This window comes from Gekko japonicus, unplaced genomic scaffold, assembly GCF_001447785.1.
Source record: "Gekko japonicus isolate JY-2015 unplaced genomic scaffold, Gekko_japonicus_V1.1 scaffold409, whole genome shotgun sequence".
Classification (NCBI taxonomy): domain Eukaryota; kingdom Metazoa; phylum Chordata; class Lepidosauria; order Squamata; family Gekkonidae; genus Gekko; species Gekko japonicus.
Genome location: NW_015161963.1, coordinates 616,772 through 636,368, shown reverse-complemented (window position 1 = coordinate 636,368; position 19,597 = coordinate 616,772). Strand labels below are relative to the sequence as shown.

Sequence of the window (19,597 nt, the reverse complement as noted above, 5' to 3'; positions counted from 1 at the left end):
GGAGGGTGTGTGGGTTGAACCCCCCCCCCCCCATTACTGGAAGCCTTTACCAGCTCATCTCTAGCATCTGAATCTGCCCACATCCTTCCAAGCTTTTTTTTTTTGCCTCCATGAGGGCTAATAACTTGCTTTTCTTAAAAATGGATGTTAAAATACTCATGGAACACAAGTGTTACTCTTCCATGCCACTTAGAAAAAGTGCTATTGTGACTGCCCTTCTTCCCCATCAAAATATGCATTTATAATACAGATCAATTCTAACAGTATAGCTTATTCGAACTCTCTCATTTTAGCCATTTATTTAAAATATCTATACCCAACACTCGTTAACACTGTTATTGCGGTAGGTACCTATAACCATAAATTATGTGACAATCCAAGATTCTGCCAGAGCGGGTAAGATCACTTGTAAAAACATTCAGTTCAAACATTCAATACATAATCAATCCTCTCTACAATACCTGTCTATATCATCTTTGACCTCAGATCTTGAGGAGCATCCATTTCCACTTCAAAACAACATCAGGAGCCCCCACTGATGGTTGAAACAACCAGCACACTCTGCATCAAAGGAAGCTCTTGCATGGATGTTGAAGCTGGAGGTTAGGAGAAGGACCAAATGGGGAGGCCCACTTAAACAGAAATGACCTACATGCAAGAAGGTGCTCCCACTCCTATTCTCAAAGGAGAAAAAATTGCCTACCTTCGGTTGTGCTCTGCGAGGAAATGCCACCTTCGGATCAATCTGAAAGCAGAAAAGGATCAGCTAACACTACACAATCTCTCAAAAGAGTTCTCTCTTCAACCAACCCCAGAGCAGCATATATGCATCAGCTGGACAAATATTTGTATGCGTCAGAAACCCACACCCAGGAATAAAACAAAACAACCAGTAGGACATCTTTGGAGGCTACGTTTGTTCAGCATGCCACATTCCATCCCACCCCAAAAGAGCAAGCAATGTCCTCAAAGTCTTACTATACAAGCACCAGTGAAACAAATGAGAGATTTGGGAGATAGCACCTCTTTATTTTACCAGGGCTTGTGTGTGGGAGCTTCCCTGTGGATTGTGCCCACTGTCTTATTTTGTTGTTGCTGTAGCTGTCAAGTCACAGCTGACTTATGGCAACCCCTGGTGGGGTTTTTAGGACAAGAGACATTCAAAGGGGGTTTACCATTGCCTGCCTCCATGTCACAACGCTGGTATTCCTTGGAAGGCTCTCATCCAAATACTAGTCAGGGTTGACCCTGCTTAGCTTCAAAGATCTGATGAGATTGGGCTAGCCTGGGCTATCTGTCTATTCAGGTTAAAAACTTTTAGAAGAAACACCCCATGTTTCACAGTTTTTGAGAGGAAGAAGTTTTACACAGGATAATATGAAGTTGGCATTCAAGGGTGTTTTTGCAAGTAAAGGTGCATGTATGCTGCAAATTTAAATCTGTTTCAGACCCATTTAACTAATACAACTTTCCCCCAAAAGCCCTGGAAACTGAAGGGTTTTTTTTTCTGTGTTCATTGTTAGAGACATGTTGATCTTTCACAGTTCCTAGAGCTCCCTGTCTGAGAGCCAGTTTAAAACTTGTTTTAAAAGGTGTAGGGTAGACATCTCTTGAGAAAACATACACGCATTCCAGAACTGTAGACTTATAGACACTCTCTTGAAGTTCTTATTCATTGCAAAGGGGTTTGCGTTGCCTAGCTTCCCAAGTGATTATGTTCATTCCTCACTCTTTTGTGGCTTCCAGTCTCTGCCACCCAGGGAGGACACCTCATTTTGCCTCTTGCTAGGGCTTCCTCTGCATAGCTGAGATTTCTACACAGCTCCTTCTCCTTAGCACTTTATTCACTGCATCATGCCATGTCAAGCCCATCACCAATGAGTGAACACAAATTGTGCAAATCTGGAAGCTGAGCGAATGTATTTGCAACTAAAAACCTTAGCCTCCATTGATGTTTCTCAGCCTCTGGTTTCACATCAGCACCACAATTCTTTAATTCTATTGATGTCTAAGAAATATAAACCTTGCTTTGCTGGATTAGACCAGAACCTCTCTCCAGTAGGAACCAGAGAGACCCCTTCAGGAAACTCACCTCCAGGAGACAACCTTCCCCTATATGTTCCCAGCATCTGGTGCTCAGAGGTATACTGCCTCCATTCATGGAAGTTCCACTTAGCTATCATGGGTAATGGCTAGGGCTACCAGATGCTCTCTTTTTTAGAGGACATGTCCTCTTTTTTGGTGTTTGTCCTCTTCTGGACTCTTTTTTTTAAAAAAGTTATCAAAATGTCATTTTTTTTGGCTTGGGGGGCTGAGCCTGTTTTGCCCTGTAGTCCCCAGTGGAGACAAGCTTCAGCTTCAATAGTAGGGCTATTTAAATTTGTCATAGTGGTCAGTTGTTTGAAGTAGTCATTCGGGAAATATGTCCTCTTTTTTGCTTTTCAAAATTTGGTAACCCTCGTAATGGTTGTTGATAGGCCTAGTCTCCTTTATGAATTAGTCAAATCCCCTTTTAAAACTATCAACACTACTTATGGAATTCATTTCCACAAGATAACTATGTGCTGTGGGAAGGACTTTTTTGCCCTATAAAAAAAATCAACTGCCAATCAGTTTCTTTGGGTGAGCCTCTCTACCTAGTTCTAGCATTATGAGAGAAGGAAGAAAAAGAATTTTCTTGAACTTTCATACACTTTCAATTGGAAAATACGTTTCTCAGTGGGAAAGGGGTATGGCAGAGTACAAAACTGGAAAACTATCACTGCTGGGACAGTCCTTTGGTTATCTTTTCTCTGACTGAAAGGAATTTTTTAAAAAAATCATTTGGCTTTAAAGGCCAGAATTCCACGCTCAGGATAATTCTGAGACACTATCACTTTATATCTCACCTGGCTTCCTCAATATTGTTCTGTTTATCACCACAGATGCAGATAAGCATTAATTTTTAAGTTCCCTCACACTTTGCATTTATGTAACTATAAGTATCTGAAGCACTCCATACAGATAATTCATGTATTCTTACAAGAACCCTATTAAGTAGGGTAGTACTATTATATGGGGAGGGAGGAGTTTGGGGAGGAGGAGACCTCATCTGGGTATAATGCCACAGAATCCACTCTCCCAAGCAGCCATTTTCTCCAGGCGACTGACTCCCAAGATCAGCAGGAGACTTAGGTGGTACAATTGACTGTACCACTTCAGACTGTAGGGGTGGGATTACATTTTTCAAAAGTTTCCCAACATTAATAATTCCCTGTACACAGAAAACTAACAAAGCACACCAAGGGCTCTGCTTGAGTGTTTCTCCAAGATATACTTTAAAAAAATTGTAAGGGTTTTTTTTAAATAAATGTGACACTCCTCACCTGCAGTCTGAAGTGGTGCAACCCACTTGGCCTCCTCAGACTCCTACCACCTTATTTTGTTCTGTGTGTAGACCTAAGTTTAAGCCCTAGTTTAAACATGCTGGAGAACAAGGTGCTATAATGTTGGATAAAATGGAGTGTACCACTTGAGCTGGTGGATTCCAACTTTGAATGTTCCTTCACATAACTCCATGCAAACATAAAATTAGAACCAGAGGAGAAACCTCTACCCATTCTAGGGTTGCCAACCTCCATATGGGACCTGGAGATCTTCTGGAATTACAACTGATTACCAGACAACCAGACATTTGGCCACCAAATGAGAAAGGAGCACTCACTGGAGAAGACCCTGATGCTGGGAAAGATTGAAGGTCAAAGAAGAAGGGGACGGCAAAGGAGGAGATGGTTATACAGTGTTATCAAGGCAACGAACATGAAACTAAGCAAACTCTGGAGCACGACGGAAGACAGGAGGGCCTGGCGTGATGTGGTCCATGGGGTCGCGAAGAGTCGGACTTGACTGTGCGACTGAACAACAACAACCAGACAACAGAGATCAGTTTCCCTGGAGAAAATGGCCGCTTCGGAAGGTGGACTTCATGGTACACAGTAGATTCTAGTTGAAATCCCTTCCCAAATTCCAGCCTCCACAGGCACTGCCCCCAAATCTCCAAGAACTTCCCAGGCTGGAGTTGGCAACTAATATTAAATCTACCTCCATTCAAGCACCTCAAGTTTAGAAAAAGGGTTAGGCACACAGAGGCACCGTTTAGATTAATTTTGCTCAATTTGAACGAGTCAGAAATGGTGAGTATTTCGTCTTAGCAGGGGGCAATCATGGAAGGGAGTCCATTCCCTCAACCACATGACAGGGAAAGCTGAGGCATTTCGGGAGCAAACTGCAATGTGAGGCAGTGGACACAAAGTGCTCTCATTTGGCAAATAAAACAAAAAGCAAGTTTAATGAGCCCAGGACCGAGCGTCCCATCGTTTAGATGTGCCACCACAAAAACAGTGTTTGCAAAATTCTCTGTGTATTACACAACTGTAGGAACACAGCACCGTAATTTTACCATTAAACTGCCTGACAATTCTGTTCATCATAAAGATTATTTGTCCCAGCAAATTTATCACAGAGAATCTTCCTAGACATTGGCATAACATGGCCAAACTTCAGAAAAATCCAATGTAAAATGGATAAATTGTAGAAAATTTAAAGACTTGCTTCACCCATGACACACAAAACATACCTTCAGTTTATTTCAGACCTACATTCTGTCAAAAATGCCCAAATGTTGCAATGGGTCGTTTGGTTTGTTAAAATCCAATGCCCTCATTAAAACCAACTGCATAGTAATAAAATAATCACATTTCAAAATTCTCACTGATGTGAGGGTGAGTCAGGAGCGCATGGATAGTTGATGAAGTAAATCTTCTCCATGGATTGTCTACCTTAAAGAAAAATGACCGCCACCTGCCTGGCTGAAAGCAGAAGAGGCAGACTCAGCTGCAGTAGCAAAGCAGTTATTTGGGGAAGGGGGATCCCTAGAGAAAGAGAAAAGTGAGTAATAGCAAGGGGTTTTTCCTCTCACCACGGGAAGGAACAGAGTCAACAGCAATGCCAATTCTGAAAAAATTGGCAGCACTCTGTAGTGGCTAATGTGAAATATTAGGATCTGGGAGACTCATGTTTGACTCCCTACTTTGCCATAGAAGCTCACTGGGTGACCTTGGGCCAGTCACACTCTCTCAACCTAACCTACCTCACAGCATTGTTGTTGTGAGGATAAAACGGAGGACTGAGGAAATGATGTAAGCCACTTTGGGGGCCCATTGGGGAGGAAAGCGGGGTACAAATATCTAAATAAATAAACAACAGACTGTAGCTTTTCTGTACAGCTTACATGGTGTGGAGGTTAAGGCAGAAAGCTTGACTTTAGAATCTCCTTTGGTGGGGGAGAGCACAGAGGAAACTGCAAGATCCTTCACTCTTAGAGACGTCATGATTTTGAAATGTAATTAGCACCAGCTAGACACGTTTTGGTGCTTGCACTGGAAAAATTCAGAAAGGCACCGTCTCTCCTGCTAAATCAGCTACTGGGGGTTTCTTTTTGCATACATCTCACTGAAGTTAACAAGAGATATTCACGACCTCTGCTGTTCACTTCCATGTGCTTTACACAGGAGAACTTCCCGGTGGATTGTGCTGCTGGTCAGATCAGTGGCTGCCTCCCACTGTTCTGCTGACCCAGCCACCTGACCTTGCCTTTTCAGAATTGCCACTTCTGAAAGAAGACAAGAATTCCCACGCTGGAACAGGCCCAAGTCCATCTGTTCTCATTTTGGCTCTGGAAGTCCATCAGCAAAGCATAAAGGCCAAGGCCTTCTCCATGTTGTTCATCCCCATCTTCTTACACTGATACGCAATGCTTCTGTCCGCGCAGATTCCATTTCACAGCTATGGCAAAATGTCATTAACAGTCCTTTCATCCAAGGATTTGTCTGAAGAAGTACTTTCTTTCGACAGTCCTGAATGTGCTGCCAATAAACTTCACAGTGACTCCGAGTTCTAGTATTATGAAGCAAGGGGGGGGGGGAGATCCTTCTCTTTCCACACCTCTGGAAACTTTATAAATCTCCTTCCTGCCTCCCCCCTCAGTCGTCTTTCTTCTAAACTGAAAAATACCATTTTCTTTAGCCTTTCCTCATCAGGAAGATGCTTCAGTTCCCTCTCCCTTTTCTTATCTGTACGCCATAGAAGCAATCTCTGCTCCCCTTACCTTGGCATTTATTAATGCAAGCTCTCTCTTTCCTTCCCCCACCCCTTGCATTTTGGCAAAGGTAGAAATCCTGAGAGAATTCTGAGAACAGGGGACAGCAGGAGCCCAGGAGGATGATGGAAGATAATAAGTATGAACAATTGTCCCCTGTCTTTTCCAGTTCTCAGCCAGCGACATCCAGCTCCTGCCAAGAAGATGCTTTCATATTTCAACAAAAGTTTAACCCGGGCTTTTCTTTCTCATTAACCCCAGTGCAATCTCACAGGACAGAGATGGTTGTGGTTGTGGCTGAGCTGGACTGGACTGGAGAGTCAAGTTGTTTAAATAAAGTTCTCTCCCCCCCCCAGCTAGTAATTATTGAAGGGAAATTGAGGAAGGAGGGAGGGGAGCTTGAGAGGATGTAAACAGAGTGAGTGAGTTACAAAAGGAAGGGGTGGAAAAAGGGTTTTTTTCCCCCAGATTAGCACCAGCAGCTGTGGTCTTTAAGGGGGAAAAGGCTGACCTTACAGAACTGGGGAGGTTTCTGATCAATGCTCAACAAAGCACACTCCCTTTGCAAAATCATACAGAAGACTGTGAACATGGCACACTTACAAAATGTTTATTTGCTTCATTCACACCCTGCCTTTCTCCCAAATGGGAGCCCAAAGTAGCTTACATTGGTCTCCTTTCCTCCATTTTAGCCTCACAACAACCTTGTGAGGTAGGTTAAGCTTAGAGTGTGTGACTGGCCCAAAAGTCACCCAGCAGGCTTCGATGGCAGACTGGAGATTCAAACCAGGGTCTCTCTGATCCTAGCCTGACACTAACCACTACATCACATTACTGTCTCCAATCTTCATTAATCATTCCAGGATATACAAAGGGTTTTAGAAGTCTTGATCACCACACTGAAATTGCCGTTTGGAGAAGGCAGGTCAGAATTCTGCCATAGTTCTGGTTAGGAAGAAATATAAAAATGCAGCCACAGCAAATGGTCAGAAAAATCAGCGGTTTCCCCTAGTTTAGTTCTGAATGAATCCAAGAGTATGCCTTTAAATTTTACAGTTAATCTTGCCCCCGCCACTGAAATATCTTTGCTTAGCCTACTGAAATTTGAAATGGTACTTCTACCTACACAGCAAACTTAAGAATTAAACTGATGCAGGGCTTTTTTTGTAGAAAAAGCCCAGCAGGAACTCATTAGCATAATAGGCCACACCCAATATCAGAAACTCATTAGCATATTAGGCCACACCCCTGAAAGCACAGCTCATTAGCCTATTAGGCCACACCCCCATGCCTTCCCTTGGCTTGCCCGGGCGCCCCACAGCTGCAGGGCACCCGGACAAGCCAGCCCTTGGACAGGCCAGGAAAGGCACAGGAGGCATTTAAATGTTTCCCTGATCCTACCAGGCCCCCCCCCCCCGGCCCGCCTGCCTCAGAGTTGCCGGGGGGGGGGTCACTCTTCAGGCCTTCCCTCTGTAGCCATGCACACAGAGGTTTTGGCTGTAGTGGGCGTGGCCAGCTCTGAAGCCAGCCAGAACTCCGTTCCTGTGCGTTCCCGCCCAAAAATAGCCCTGGAACTGAGAGAGAGAGACTTGACCAAAAACCAGTCATTGAACATCACATCCAAGATGGATCTGAATATGGGTCTCCCAAGCTGATACCCCACAGTGAGGAACAGCCCTGATGGACCACATTAAAGATTTAACAGCAGCCATACAGAAGCCTCTGTGTGATCCCAAGAATAATGTGAATATGTAGAGATATACCACCTTTGAATATAGCTCCATTTATCTATCACAGGTGGCTACCATTGGCAGATGCAATATCCACACATCTGCCTGGTCTCCCTGAAAGAAGAAGAGATTGGATTTATACCCCGCCCTTCACTTGGAGTCTCAGAGCGGCTTACAAACTCCTTTCCCTTCCCCTCCCCATAACAGACAACCTGTGAGGTAGGTGGGGCTGAGAGAGCTCTGACAGAAACTGCTCTTTTTCAAGGACACCTCTGACAGAACTATGGCTTGCCCAAGGTTATCCAGCAGCTGCGAGTGGAGGAGTGGGGAATCAAACCCGGTTCTCCCAGATTAGAGTCCGCACACTTAACCTCTACACCAAACTGGCTCTCCATCTAAGCCTGTTGCTATCATTCCACGTTGTAGCCAGGAACTCATTTAATTGTATACTCTCTGAAAAAACACTACAAAAATACATGTCAGACTTCACAGCCTTTTCCCTTGCCTCCTGTTCTCCTTTTGCCAACCACTTCCCAGAGACCTGAATAGGATGGGAGCTTTCTGCAGAAGGAAGGGGAGGGGCGTATCCCCCACCCAGCCAATAATAACCCTTTTCATTATTTATTATTATTATTATTATTAAAGTATTCATATAGCAGTTTTCCAAAAGTACACAAAGTTCTTTATTCCACTAATCTGTACAATGAACCTCTTACACCCATATCACAGACCACCTACCAAGTCCATGATTCAGCTAGGATCTGAACCAAGACAGCTCATGGCTTCTGCCCAGAAGTACCATATTATGCACACTTCCCTGCACAACAGACAGAAGCAGCAGAGATCAAACAGGAAGGCACTTCTGTGCCACCAATCTGCTGGAGCATTCTGATTCTCTCCAAACAAGGGAGCTGTGAACCAGGAAGGCCCCCCATCAACATTTTGCCTCTCGTATGAACTCTATGGGTGGCTTTCCCAGGGAACTGCATGCTAGGAGGCAAACACGGCATTCCCATCCCTACATTTGCATCCCAGTATAAATGTGGAAGGGGGCCATTTGCAAGGGAAGATAGCAGGCAGAAGTGGGGTCCTTAACGCTTGCTCATCCAGCTGATTCTTGCTAGCAAACCCCGCTCCCTGTCCTCATACAGCCATTTTTAGCCTATTTTTCCCCAGCTGGGCTCCCAGAATAGAAGTGAGTCCAGCTAGCTGCAAAATAGTCCCATAAAGGCAGCTGCAGAGAAGAACCACACTGTGGATATAATCTATATGATACCTCTGAAGTACTATATAAATGCATACTTAATAATAATAATAAATAATAATAATAATAATGCCTCATGTAGAATAACCTTCTGCTTTCATTTTAGTTCACGTGGCCCAGTGACCTTATCAGTAGAACCAAGGGCACAATCTGCATCCTCAAAATCCTCCTCCTCCTTCTCCTCTCCCTAACACCATGTAATTACCACTAAAGCCCATGTAACCACATTTAACTGGCTGGCTTCGTCATCTGAGGTATCTATTGCCAAGCTGATGTCATAGCCAAACAGAACCACAGAAGACACGTCGGCAGCAGCTCTTTTGGTGCTAGTTTGGTTACAGTTACTTCATACTAACCTTAAGACTCACAAAGAAAAAGCAAAAATACTGAAATCTTCTGGCCAAGTCGACATAGCTATGAAAGCATATGTTTCCATATACAAAAAAAACCCAGAGTCCAACTATTTCATTCTCAGTTTTTGGGAAAAGAGTACTGTTTCTCTGACTCCCCAGCTCATTCTACTTTCTTAGGAAAGGGAAATCATTCTATTGTCACACCAGAGGAAATCAGTAAGCAAAGTGACAGGCCAGGCAGTGCCTATTTACCAAAATATTAGGGCCGGTCCACGGCTGTATGGTTATCCTTTTATGGCTAAAATACCATCTCAAAATACCATCTCAACAGGCTTATCCTAAAGGCATAACTTCCAGTTCCACCTCAAGCAGAGTGCTTTCTAGCAGAGTCAGTTCACACGTTTGCCTACAGCTCTTCAGCCACAATCAAGTCCTCATCTGTTTGAACTAACTCTACTTCAGTCAAAGGATAACTTTCCTATGAGCTAAGGGTCCAAAAACTAGTGGCAGGAGGGGGATTCCTGTCCCTTTAAGAGAGGTTTAACATGTGGAAACAGGGCAGGGAGCTAAATAACATCACCTGCTGTTGTTTGCGGCAGATCAAATTGATATTAAAGAGACAGCTAGAGGGACCAGCTTAGTTTAAACAAAATCACCTGATAACTGCTTGCAGTGCAAATTGACATTAAAGAGACAGCTAAAGCAACCAGATTAAAAGCTGGCAACCCAGCCTCCAGGTTATGTCTACAGGGGAACACATGCAGGCTGTAGATTTGGATACTGCCCAGACATGCTCCCATTTGAACATTACAAGGAATGCCACTGGCCACATTCAGAATCACGTGTGCTGTGAGAGTTTCCTCAGAAGTTTTTTATTGGGTTGCCTTTTAACAGCCAGGGCTCAAGGCCTGAGACAATGCTAACCCTTTTTCAGCAGGCACCAACTCATACTGGAACAGGAATTTTGTCTCAGCGGTTTTATTGCACAGTTGTCTTAACTGCTGTTATGGCTCCGCTACACACACACACAAAATGCCACCTGTAAATTGCAAAAAAATATCCCAGAAACTTTAGAGTGTGAAACCAGACAAGGATGTAACTCCACACTTATTTCCACTAGAGAATGAACCAAAGGTCAGGTGAAAAGAAACCCAGAAACCCTATAAGACAAGAAGGGGGACCAGTAGATTTTGCACACCACTAAATGCAGTGAAGAGGGACACAGACAGATGCGGCCTATGAGGCACAAACTAAAAGGTGTTCTCCCTCTTTTAGGGAGTTGGAAAAATGAGAGCTGTGCCCTGCTCTTGTCAATCAGTGCGCATTGTGGGGGAGGAGGGGAATGCTGCCACATTTGGATTTTCTACCTTAGGCACCAACACATCTTGGGCTGGCCGGAGAGGGGTGTGTGATTTAAGCTCCAAACAAAGAGAGAGGGCTCTGCCGAAGTTGTCACCACGCTGCCTGCTTCCTCCCCTCCAGCCGGTGAACCAGACGCATCAGGGGATTTCAATAGTCAGCCAGCCAACCCCCATCGTGTTCTCTATAGCACGAGACCCCTTCTGTTCTCCCTCCGTTCACTTAACCCCTCCCCCCACCCATTCTGCCTCACAGGGGAGCTCATGGCACAGTTTTAAAAAACACAAGAGGCTGCACTGGGCCAGAAGGTGGAGAAGAATGGGAGCTAGGGAGTCAGCTTTCATCTTGCCTGTACTGCCAGAAATATTCCCAAGGATTAACCAAGCCACCGTGGACATTCATCACTTGCTTCTTTCAAAAAAAGGGGGGGAAATGACCCAGCTCCCACAGAAATCCAGGAGAGGCCTGGCTTACTGGGCACTGCAGCAAAGTTTTGAGGAGGGAGAAACCCTGCCCCCACCCAACTCTAGAAAACCTCTTTTCTGCACAAATTCCCAACAGGATTAGCATATTACTAGAGCCCAATCCTATGCATAATTACACAGACAAAAAAGTCTCACTGGTTTGTGGGGAGGGAATGCTCTCAACTAAGTGTGCACAACCATTGCAGCCTCCATAGCTTGTAGCACAAGCAGTCAAAAGTCCTGCAGCACATTAAAGGTTAGTGAAGGTATTGCGGCAGAAGCATGTTCTCAGCCACAGCCACCTTCATCAGATGCATAAAGCAGACATAATATCTATGTCAAAAAACAGGGGAGTAACAACTTTTTTAAATGTCTTGATTCTGTCTTGGCTCCAGGTTTAAAAAGAATTTTATTTGTTTTGGGACATCTGTGCTCAGAAACTATAGAATAAGTTTAATGAGAACTTTGTAAGAAGACAGAAGATTCTGAACAAAGCACCAAAAGGCAATCCATAGGTTTAAGCAAGAACACAGATAACTTTCAGCACAAACTCTGCAGGCGGTCCCAAGGAAACGACCCTCCCTGCTTCCTCCCATTTACTTTGGATACAGAGTTTTGCCAGAAAGTGACATATTACACCCAAAGGGACACAATCCACCTGGAAATTCTTTTGCACAAGCCCCATTGGAGTGATCGGGAGCTGCGTAGCTTCTGTTTGTACCAGTGAAGCTTTCGCAGAACTGCCCTGTTCTCTTGGACATTTCTTTCATTCTCTGAACCATTTTAAAAAGCACACAGTTCCCTTTACATGCTCCAGAACTTTTGCCCCATATCTCCATCACAGTTCCATCACAGAAAAACCACTAGAAATATCCATAAGACAAGACTTCCCACTTGGATATCAAGGAGTTCCATCCATTGCCTATCCCCCCCCCTCACAACACACACACAAACCTTTTAGCATGGAATAAAAGAAAATATGCAATATAGGTCTACAAAGTCATCAAGAGCCAGCACTGTATCCAGTCCTAGAAAACACGAGCTCAAATCCCACCACAAGTACAAGTCCTGGATTGAGTGGCCATTGGACGAGGTGGCTTCATTCTAAGTAACTGAGCCTTATAGTGCCATCCTAAACTGGTCTACTCACAATCCTATTCAGATCCATTCAGTGACACCCAGGAAAATATTCATAGGACTGAGCTGACAGTAACCCATTATTAGCTTATGAAGCATCCAAACAACCAAGAGAAAAACCCTCTGGTAGACACCTGTTGACTATGTCAGAAATCTCTACCCCCCCCCAAAAGCTCAGAACTTCATTGCTACAATAACCATTTATTCTAAAGCGAGATCATAATATGGAATCAGAACTCAGTCCCAGAATCCATTCATGGTGTCAGAGCATGACCCTAGAACATATGAAGATGCAGATACACAAAGATTGCAATGTAGCCACTCCAGATTTCTTTTTTCAACATCTGGGATTACAAAGGAGAACTTCAAGATGACTCAGGACATGGATTCTGTGCTGGCTTGTGTCACACAGAACTCTCTTTTGAAAAGCAAAGAGTTCGAGTTGAAGTAGAGAAGGGGCTCCAAATGAGGCCTGTGGATCTGTGAGAAAGACCCAGCTCTTTGGGGCCAGCCAAAGTCACTTTAGTACTCAAGGGGGGGGATCCACATTAAATCCCCCCTTTCCCCTAATTAAGATACATTAGTTAATGTGCTCTTACATAGCACCATTCATTTAAATGAAGGTTGTGCAGGAAAACGTCCTGGTGGATTGAGTTCTGTGAGTCAGAACTGATCCTGCCATCCTTAATGGTACATCCAATCTGTCCTCTCCCATCGTCCCACAGTAACACTGGCCCTCTGGAACAGTTACTCACTGTAGATGGAACCATGGGTGGTTAAGGAGAATAGTCCCAACCTTCAGAGAAAGGTCCAATGTCCACCAAGGCAGTCCATAATTGGTGCAAGCTCCAGGGTCACACTTCCTCACAAGACACACCACAGTATAAAGAGGAAGAAGAGTCTAGGAGGTACCTAGCAGTCCCTTCCCCCCCAAATATCCATCAGCATTACATCTACCTTTCTATCACATCCATCTGACTTTCCCAGTTCATCATCACCCTAAGCCTGTTTCTCAAAGACAAATATCTAAACAACCAAAAGAAAGTTTAGAAAGCCACAACACCTGGCACACACTGTACAACCCTGCTCAAATCAGATAAGATGGTGGTTCCAAATCTAATACCATAGGCTGGACCAGTACTTCCACCAGTAATCAATAACCAGTGATCAAATATGACAGTTCCAAACCTTTTGCCAGCCAACAAATAGCTATAAGACAGGAGAAAAATACTCACCGTCTTGGAGTCCAGTTCGTGTCTGGATTGGGCCAGAACCTTGTCCACGCCAGCTTGGTCCATGAATGTGACAAACCCGAACCCCCTGCATCCCAAAATCAAGAAACCAGGCAAGCACAGGGAGAGAGGAAAGAAAGTTAGTTAGAATGGTGCCAGGCAGGCTCATGTTTTATCAAGAGGAGCAATGCGCGGGCACCTCACCTGGATCGCTTTGTCAGCGGGTCTCTCATGACCAGGCACTCCTTTACCTCGCCAAACTGGCTGAAATACTCCCGCAAGCCTTCTGCAAGAACAACACAAGGACACCAATGGGTTCCCATGCAGGTGACAATACCCACCCCTCCCTCCAGGCCTTTTCCCTCTCTCCTCCCCAAAGCCCACAGAAAGAGGGTGGGAAGGGGGGGCTGAGATTATTAGACCTCTGCTGGGGTAGGTCCTTGAAAACATTCCGCAGCCAAAGTGGAGGATGGAGTAGGGGCTGGCTGGACACAGGACCCCAGAACAGCAAACCGCCAGGCCCCAGCATGCAGAACAGGAGGAGGAGACCCACGCCACCCCTTCCCCACAGCAGATCACAAAGACCCACATGCTCATGGGAGGGGGGGGTGCGACAGTGTCGGTTACAAACCCCTTCCCGTTAAAAGGCACCTCTGAGAATCCCACCTAAGTCATAAGGAGGGAAGAGTTGGGAAAGTTTGGACTGCAGGTGCCGCTTGGCCAGAACCGAACCCAGTCAATGACGGGACCAGGGGCAGCCTCCAGTGCTCCCTCCCCCCCCCCCCCACCCCGGCTCACCTTGCGTGGTTTGCCAGCTCAGTCCTCCGATGAACATTTTGCTAAGGAGAAGGGAATCAAACCAAAACACAACAATTAAAAAAATAAATCAGTTTTCGACAGAAGGCATAAAGCCGCCCGCTCAAAGGCAAGAAGTGGCCAGGGCGCAGGGAGGCAGGGCCGGGACGACGCCAAGGGAGGATCGGGCCGCCGCTCTCAGAGACCTCCGGAACTCCTCCATCCATGGCGAGGGAAGAGGGTGGGGGGGCCCGGTGCGCCCCCGGAGCGTCTGGGAAACCCGATCGGGGGCGGAGGAAGCGGGCAAGGGCGCCCCGGGATCCGGTGGGGGCGGGCTGCCCGGCTCGACGAGAAGGAGGCGCTGCCGGCGGCGGCAGCGGCGCACGGAGAGGAGCGCGGCGCGGGGGATCGGCCATGTTGGCGGCTCCCACCAGCCACCCAGGAGCCTGCCCTAGCCACGAGCTGCCGGGCATCGTGGGGAGGAGGAGGGATGCTGCCGGCTCCAAAACCCGAGGAAAGGAGGCGGGCGGGAGGGCGAGAGAGGAAGGCGAGAGGGGGCTGGCCGGGCCAAGTACCAGGGGTCGTGGGGAGAGTCCGGGGAGGCGAGGCCGGGCTGGCTGGCTTCTGTCTCCATTCGGACCTCTTCTCCCTGCGAGGAACAGAGCCACACTCCCGGGGCAGCTGAGCGTTGGAAAAGGGGCCGGACGGCCAGGCCATGCTGCCCCCTCCCCCGACCCCTCTCAGCCAGGCGGGGAGGGGAGGAGAGGAAGGGAGGGCCGGGCCCGGCGGGGACAACCTGCCCGGCTCCTCCCACCCCCGGCAGGCGGGCAGCCGGCGTGAGCATAAAAACCCGGCTGCCGGCCCGCCCGCAACTGCACTGGGGGCTGTTGGGGGGACGCTCCGGGATGGCGCGGCCATGCGCCTAGGGCGCACGGACCTTGTCGGCTGCTTTGCCCCTCTCTCGCCCAGGCGGCAACAGCAGCTGAGTTTTGGAGGGAAGGCCACGATCCGCGCTCGGGCACCTCTCCAGCCTGGGGAGGGGGTCGTGATGGTTTTCTCACCTGCCTGGATGACCAACCCAAAGAGAAGAATTCACTTCCTCGGCGCGCCGGGAACAAAGGGGGACGCCTCGAGAAACTGGAGAGGCGGCCTTGTGCGAGGACCCGCGCTTAGACTCGGGGCCAGGGAGGGGGCTTTCTTCGGGGTCGGCGGGGGGAAGAGTTGGAGGGCGGGGAGGGCTTGTGACTTAGGCCCACAGATGGGGGGGGGGACCAGGAGCCTTAGCCGGAGGAGGACTTGGACACGAACAAGGGATCCTTGGGACGCGTCTAAAGACACCCGTTACAAGCTTTGTTTTCGACCCAGAGATGCTACCTGGTCAAGGAGACCTCCATGGTCAAGGGTGCGGGGTTGTGGGCCTCCCTCCTCCTCCTGGGCCCACCTGGTGCATCATTACTCTTGTCCACTGGTACCAGGCGGGTAATGATCGTGGAGAGAGCCCGCGCTTTAAAGGGTTAAAATCAATCCAACCGGCAACAATAAACAGCATGTGACACGGCAAGTGTAGCCTGAGGGAGAACCGGCACGTTGGGAGAATGGGACCGTATTTAAACATGATACTGCCAGGGCCTCCCCCCTTCCTTCCCACTTAAGAGCACACACCCCCCCCTTGTGCAGCTGCTCCAGTCACCAATCCTGAATTTACTTCCCACTAAGTCCCCCTAGAGAGGCCCGCTTTGTACAAACCATGGAAGGTGCGTTCAAGGGCGGTTCTGCAAGGAAAGCTCCACAAGGCACAGGGAGGCTGCCTCAGATGGTAGATTTGGGCTGTCTAACGGCAGCAGCAAAGTGGGAGAAGGGCTGGTCTGACCCACTGGGCACAGTTTTGCCCTGGAATTCTCGCATTCTCCTCCACAGCTTCACTTAAACAAACAGGAGATGCTTAAGACCACAGCAAGGTTTGCATACATCTTCCTCTTCATTTCAGTGAGGTATTCACAAGATAGCCTATTAACAGATTGTGCCCCCTATCATTTTTTAAAACAAATGTTTAGGTGCTGCTAAAGGCTGCAAAGTGGGTGATAGACCTGACCCAGGGGTCACAGTTTACTGGGAAGAAACTGTTCTGCACATACCCCAAACACAGGAGCCTGGGACACTGGAATAAAAATTAGCCTTTTACCACTTTGAATCACTTTTACACATAGTGTTCCGGGAACTGTACCATTGTAGAATGTAAGAGAGAATTTGTATGTTCTCATCAAAATCTCCATGCCCACAGAAAACCAGTATGTGAGGAAATTGTAGCTGAACCTTCTCCACATTACACCATTTTTTTTACTTGCAGGGTGCTAGGTTTTTTTATTTGTTTGTTTTTGGTGGAAGAGCATTGGCCTCCCACACAGCACCTAAAACACTTGATGGGTGGGGGCTTGGAAATGTAGCTCAGTGACAATATTTTAAGAGGTAATTAATGGGCCTTTGGTAACTTGGAAGACATTGCTTGTTTAAGGGCTCTGGCAGCTGCATCTCCTCCGCCCCCCTCGGTTTTGTTATTTTCTATCATTATTCTTTAAGTCACTTGCCCCTGGTCAGTTTCCACCACGTGGGTAGGTGGGCAAGCACACTTCCTTTGAGGTCAGCCCAGGCTCTGGCCAAAACTGAAGGAGCAAGTCTCTTTTCAAAAGCAATCATGAGCATCACCGGAAGCGCCTGCTGGCAGACTGACATTGCTTCCAGTCCTGCAAAGAGCCATAGTTAATATGTTCCTTGTTCCCATCCTAAACAGTGGGAAGAAGAATGTACTTGGATTCAATCTCAAATTTGTTAACATACCACCAAAATATGACTTAAACTGGGCATCCTGATTCCTCACATATCTTGACTTTGGCATCTGCATTCTAGGTGCACCACAAAGGCTGCCACATTTGCTAACAAATAACAGCGCCTGCATGGGGAGGGTTTCTACCTCTCTGTTGTTAACCATTCCACTGTCTGCCCCAAAGCCTGTTCATCTGATACATTTTCATTTATACAGATCTACACATACCTATGAAGACCTTGGTATTTTGTAATGTGGGAATGTCCGCATTACTTACATTTTTCTGATATTTATTTGTTTACTTGTTTTATCATTCATCTTCCTTATTTACACTCAAGGCAGATTACAGAGTTATAAAGGACAATGCAATAAAGACAATATGATACAATTAACAATGCAATAAAACTGGATTACACAATCTAAGACCAATGAAATAGAAATAATAAATCGCATCAACTGGATTTCACAATTAGAGAACAATGATCCAATAAACCAGATTTCACAACTAGAGAAAGATGAAATGCTGACAGTATAATACAATGAGTAAAAAATGCAGTACAAAGGGGGAGGAAAAGAAAGATGCCTAATCATTTCACAGGCAGTTGAAATTAGAACTGTATTACCTTGAGAGAAAGTGCCCTTCCTGCATTATTGTGTTTTCTCACATCTCTATTGCCTTTAGCAAAATGCCCTCCTGATACAGTAGGACAATGATACAATGTCCTACTGATACAGTAGGTAGGACAATGTGCCCCCTTCCTCAGAATCTGGATCAGAGTAGCCAGGAAAGGTCCTTAACATGCATTTGGAAGTTTATCCAAGTGATTTTGAAGGAGGCCCAAAGCATCAATAAGGTTTGCAGAATATCTCAAGCAGGTTTTGCATATCCCTAAATTTGTCACTAGATTTCATTTAACGTGAAATTAGAAACCTGACCTTTTTTGCTTCACTTCAAGTTAAAAGGAATTTAAGGATGAGGGATTAAGGTTTCACACATCCCAAACTGAGATGGGGAAAAAATTACATTGAACCTCTAACATCTTTCATTTTAAAAATGAAAAAAACATGGGGTGGAGATTCATTCAGAGTTCTCTAGAAATGTCCATTTCTGCTCACCTCACATTGCTTCCTATGTTTATACTACCATAACTCAGACATTTTTACAAGGTTATGGTCCTGAGGTAACACGCTTCATCCAGAGCTATTAATCATCTGGGCTTCCCATAGCTGGCCACAGTTGGAAACTTAATGTTAATATTAAATGCTTAGACCCTGCTTTTCTCCCCCATGGGGACCCAAAGCAGCTTATAACGTCCTTTACCCCTCTTCCATGTTAACCTCACAACAACCCTGCAAGGTAAGTTATACCAAGATTGTATGACTGGCCCAGCATAACTCAGTGAGTTTCACAGATAAATAGGGATTTGAAGTGAGGTCCCCCCACTCCTACACTGGCACTCTAACCACCACACTACACTGGTTGACTTTTTATATGAACATACGTACACTTTATACCAAGTCAGGCCATTGGTCCATCTAGCTCAGTATCATCTTCCCTTGACTGTCAGTGGTTCTCCAGGGTCTTTCTGAGCATCTCCTACCCCTCTTCATTAGGACTTTCTGTATGCAAAGTAAATGCTCTACCAATGAGCTGGAGTCTAGTAGCACCTTAAAGACTAACAAAATTTGTGGTAGGATATGAGCTTTCGTGACTCACTGCTCACTTCTTCAGACTCACAAAAGCTCATACCCTGCCACAAGTTTTGTTAGTAGGATTGTCAGATCCAGGTTGGGAAATACCTGGAGATTTGGGGGTGGAGCCTGAGGAGGGTGGGGTTGGGGCATAATACCATAGAGTCCAACTTCCAAAGTGGCCATTTTCTCCAGGTGAACTGATCTCTGTCGCCTGGAGATCAGTTGTAAAAACAGGAGCTATTCAGCCACCACCTGGAGGCTGGCAACCAGTGTTCCCTCTGAGTTAGTGTGAGCTAGCTCAGTTTTTTAGCCTCCAGCTCACACTTTTGTCTCAGCTCAGGAAGGATGGCTCCAGAGCAAACTAATTTATGCAGCAGCAAATGGCTTGCTCACAACTTGAATGCCAGTACCTCACAAAGTAGAATTTTTGCTCACAAGACTCCACAGCTTAGAGGAAGCATTGCTGGCAACCCTAATTGTTAGTATTTAAGGTGCTACCAGGGCCGGCTCTTGTACTAAGTGAACTAGGCATTCACCTAGAGCGCTGGGTCCTGGATGGGGCAGCGATCTCCCCTCGCCAAAACTCCGTGTGCCATTGCTACTCCCAGCCG

At 46.3% G+C, this 19,597-nt stretch overlaps 1 protein-coding gene across 1 annotated transcript in view; it reads right to left on the bottom strand.

Annotated features, from left to right (window-relative positions):
• Window positions 1–15,197, bottom strand: part of MSI1 (musashi RNA binding protein 1) — a 56,883-nt gene extending 41,686 nt beyond the window's left edge. Inside the window, exons 1-5 of the mRNA XM_015429606.1 lie at window positions 15,046–15,197; window positions 14,474–14,514; window positions 13,880–13,961; window positions 13,679–13,763; window positions 704–745 (exon numbers count right to left, since the gene is read on the bottom strand). Coding sequence (XP_015285092.1) covers window positions 704–745; window positions 13,679–13,763; window positions 13,880–13,961; window positions 14,474–14,514; window positions 15,046–15,104 — 309 coding nt within the window. The 5' untranslated portion in view covers window positions 15,105–15,197. The remainder of the gene's footprint in view (window positions 1–703; window positions 746–13,678; window positions 13,764–13,879; window positions 13,962–14,473; window positions 14,515–15,045) is intronic.
• Window positions 15,198–19,597: the final 4,400 nt, after the last annotated feature.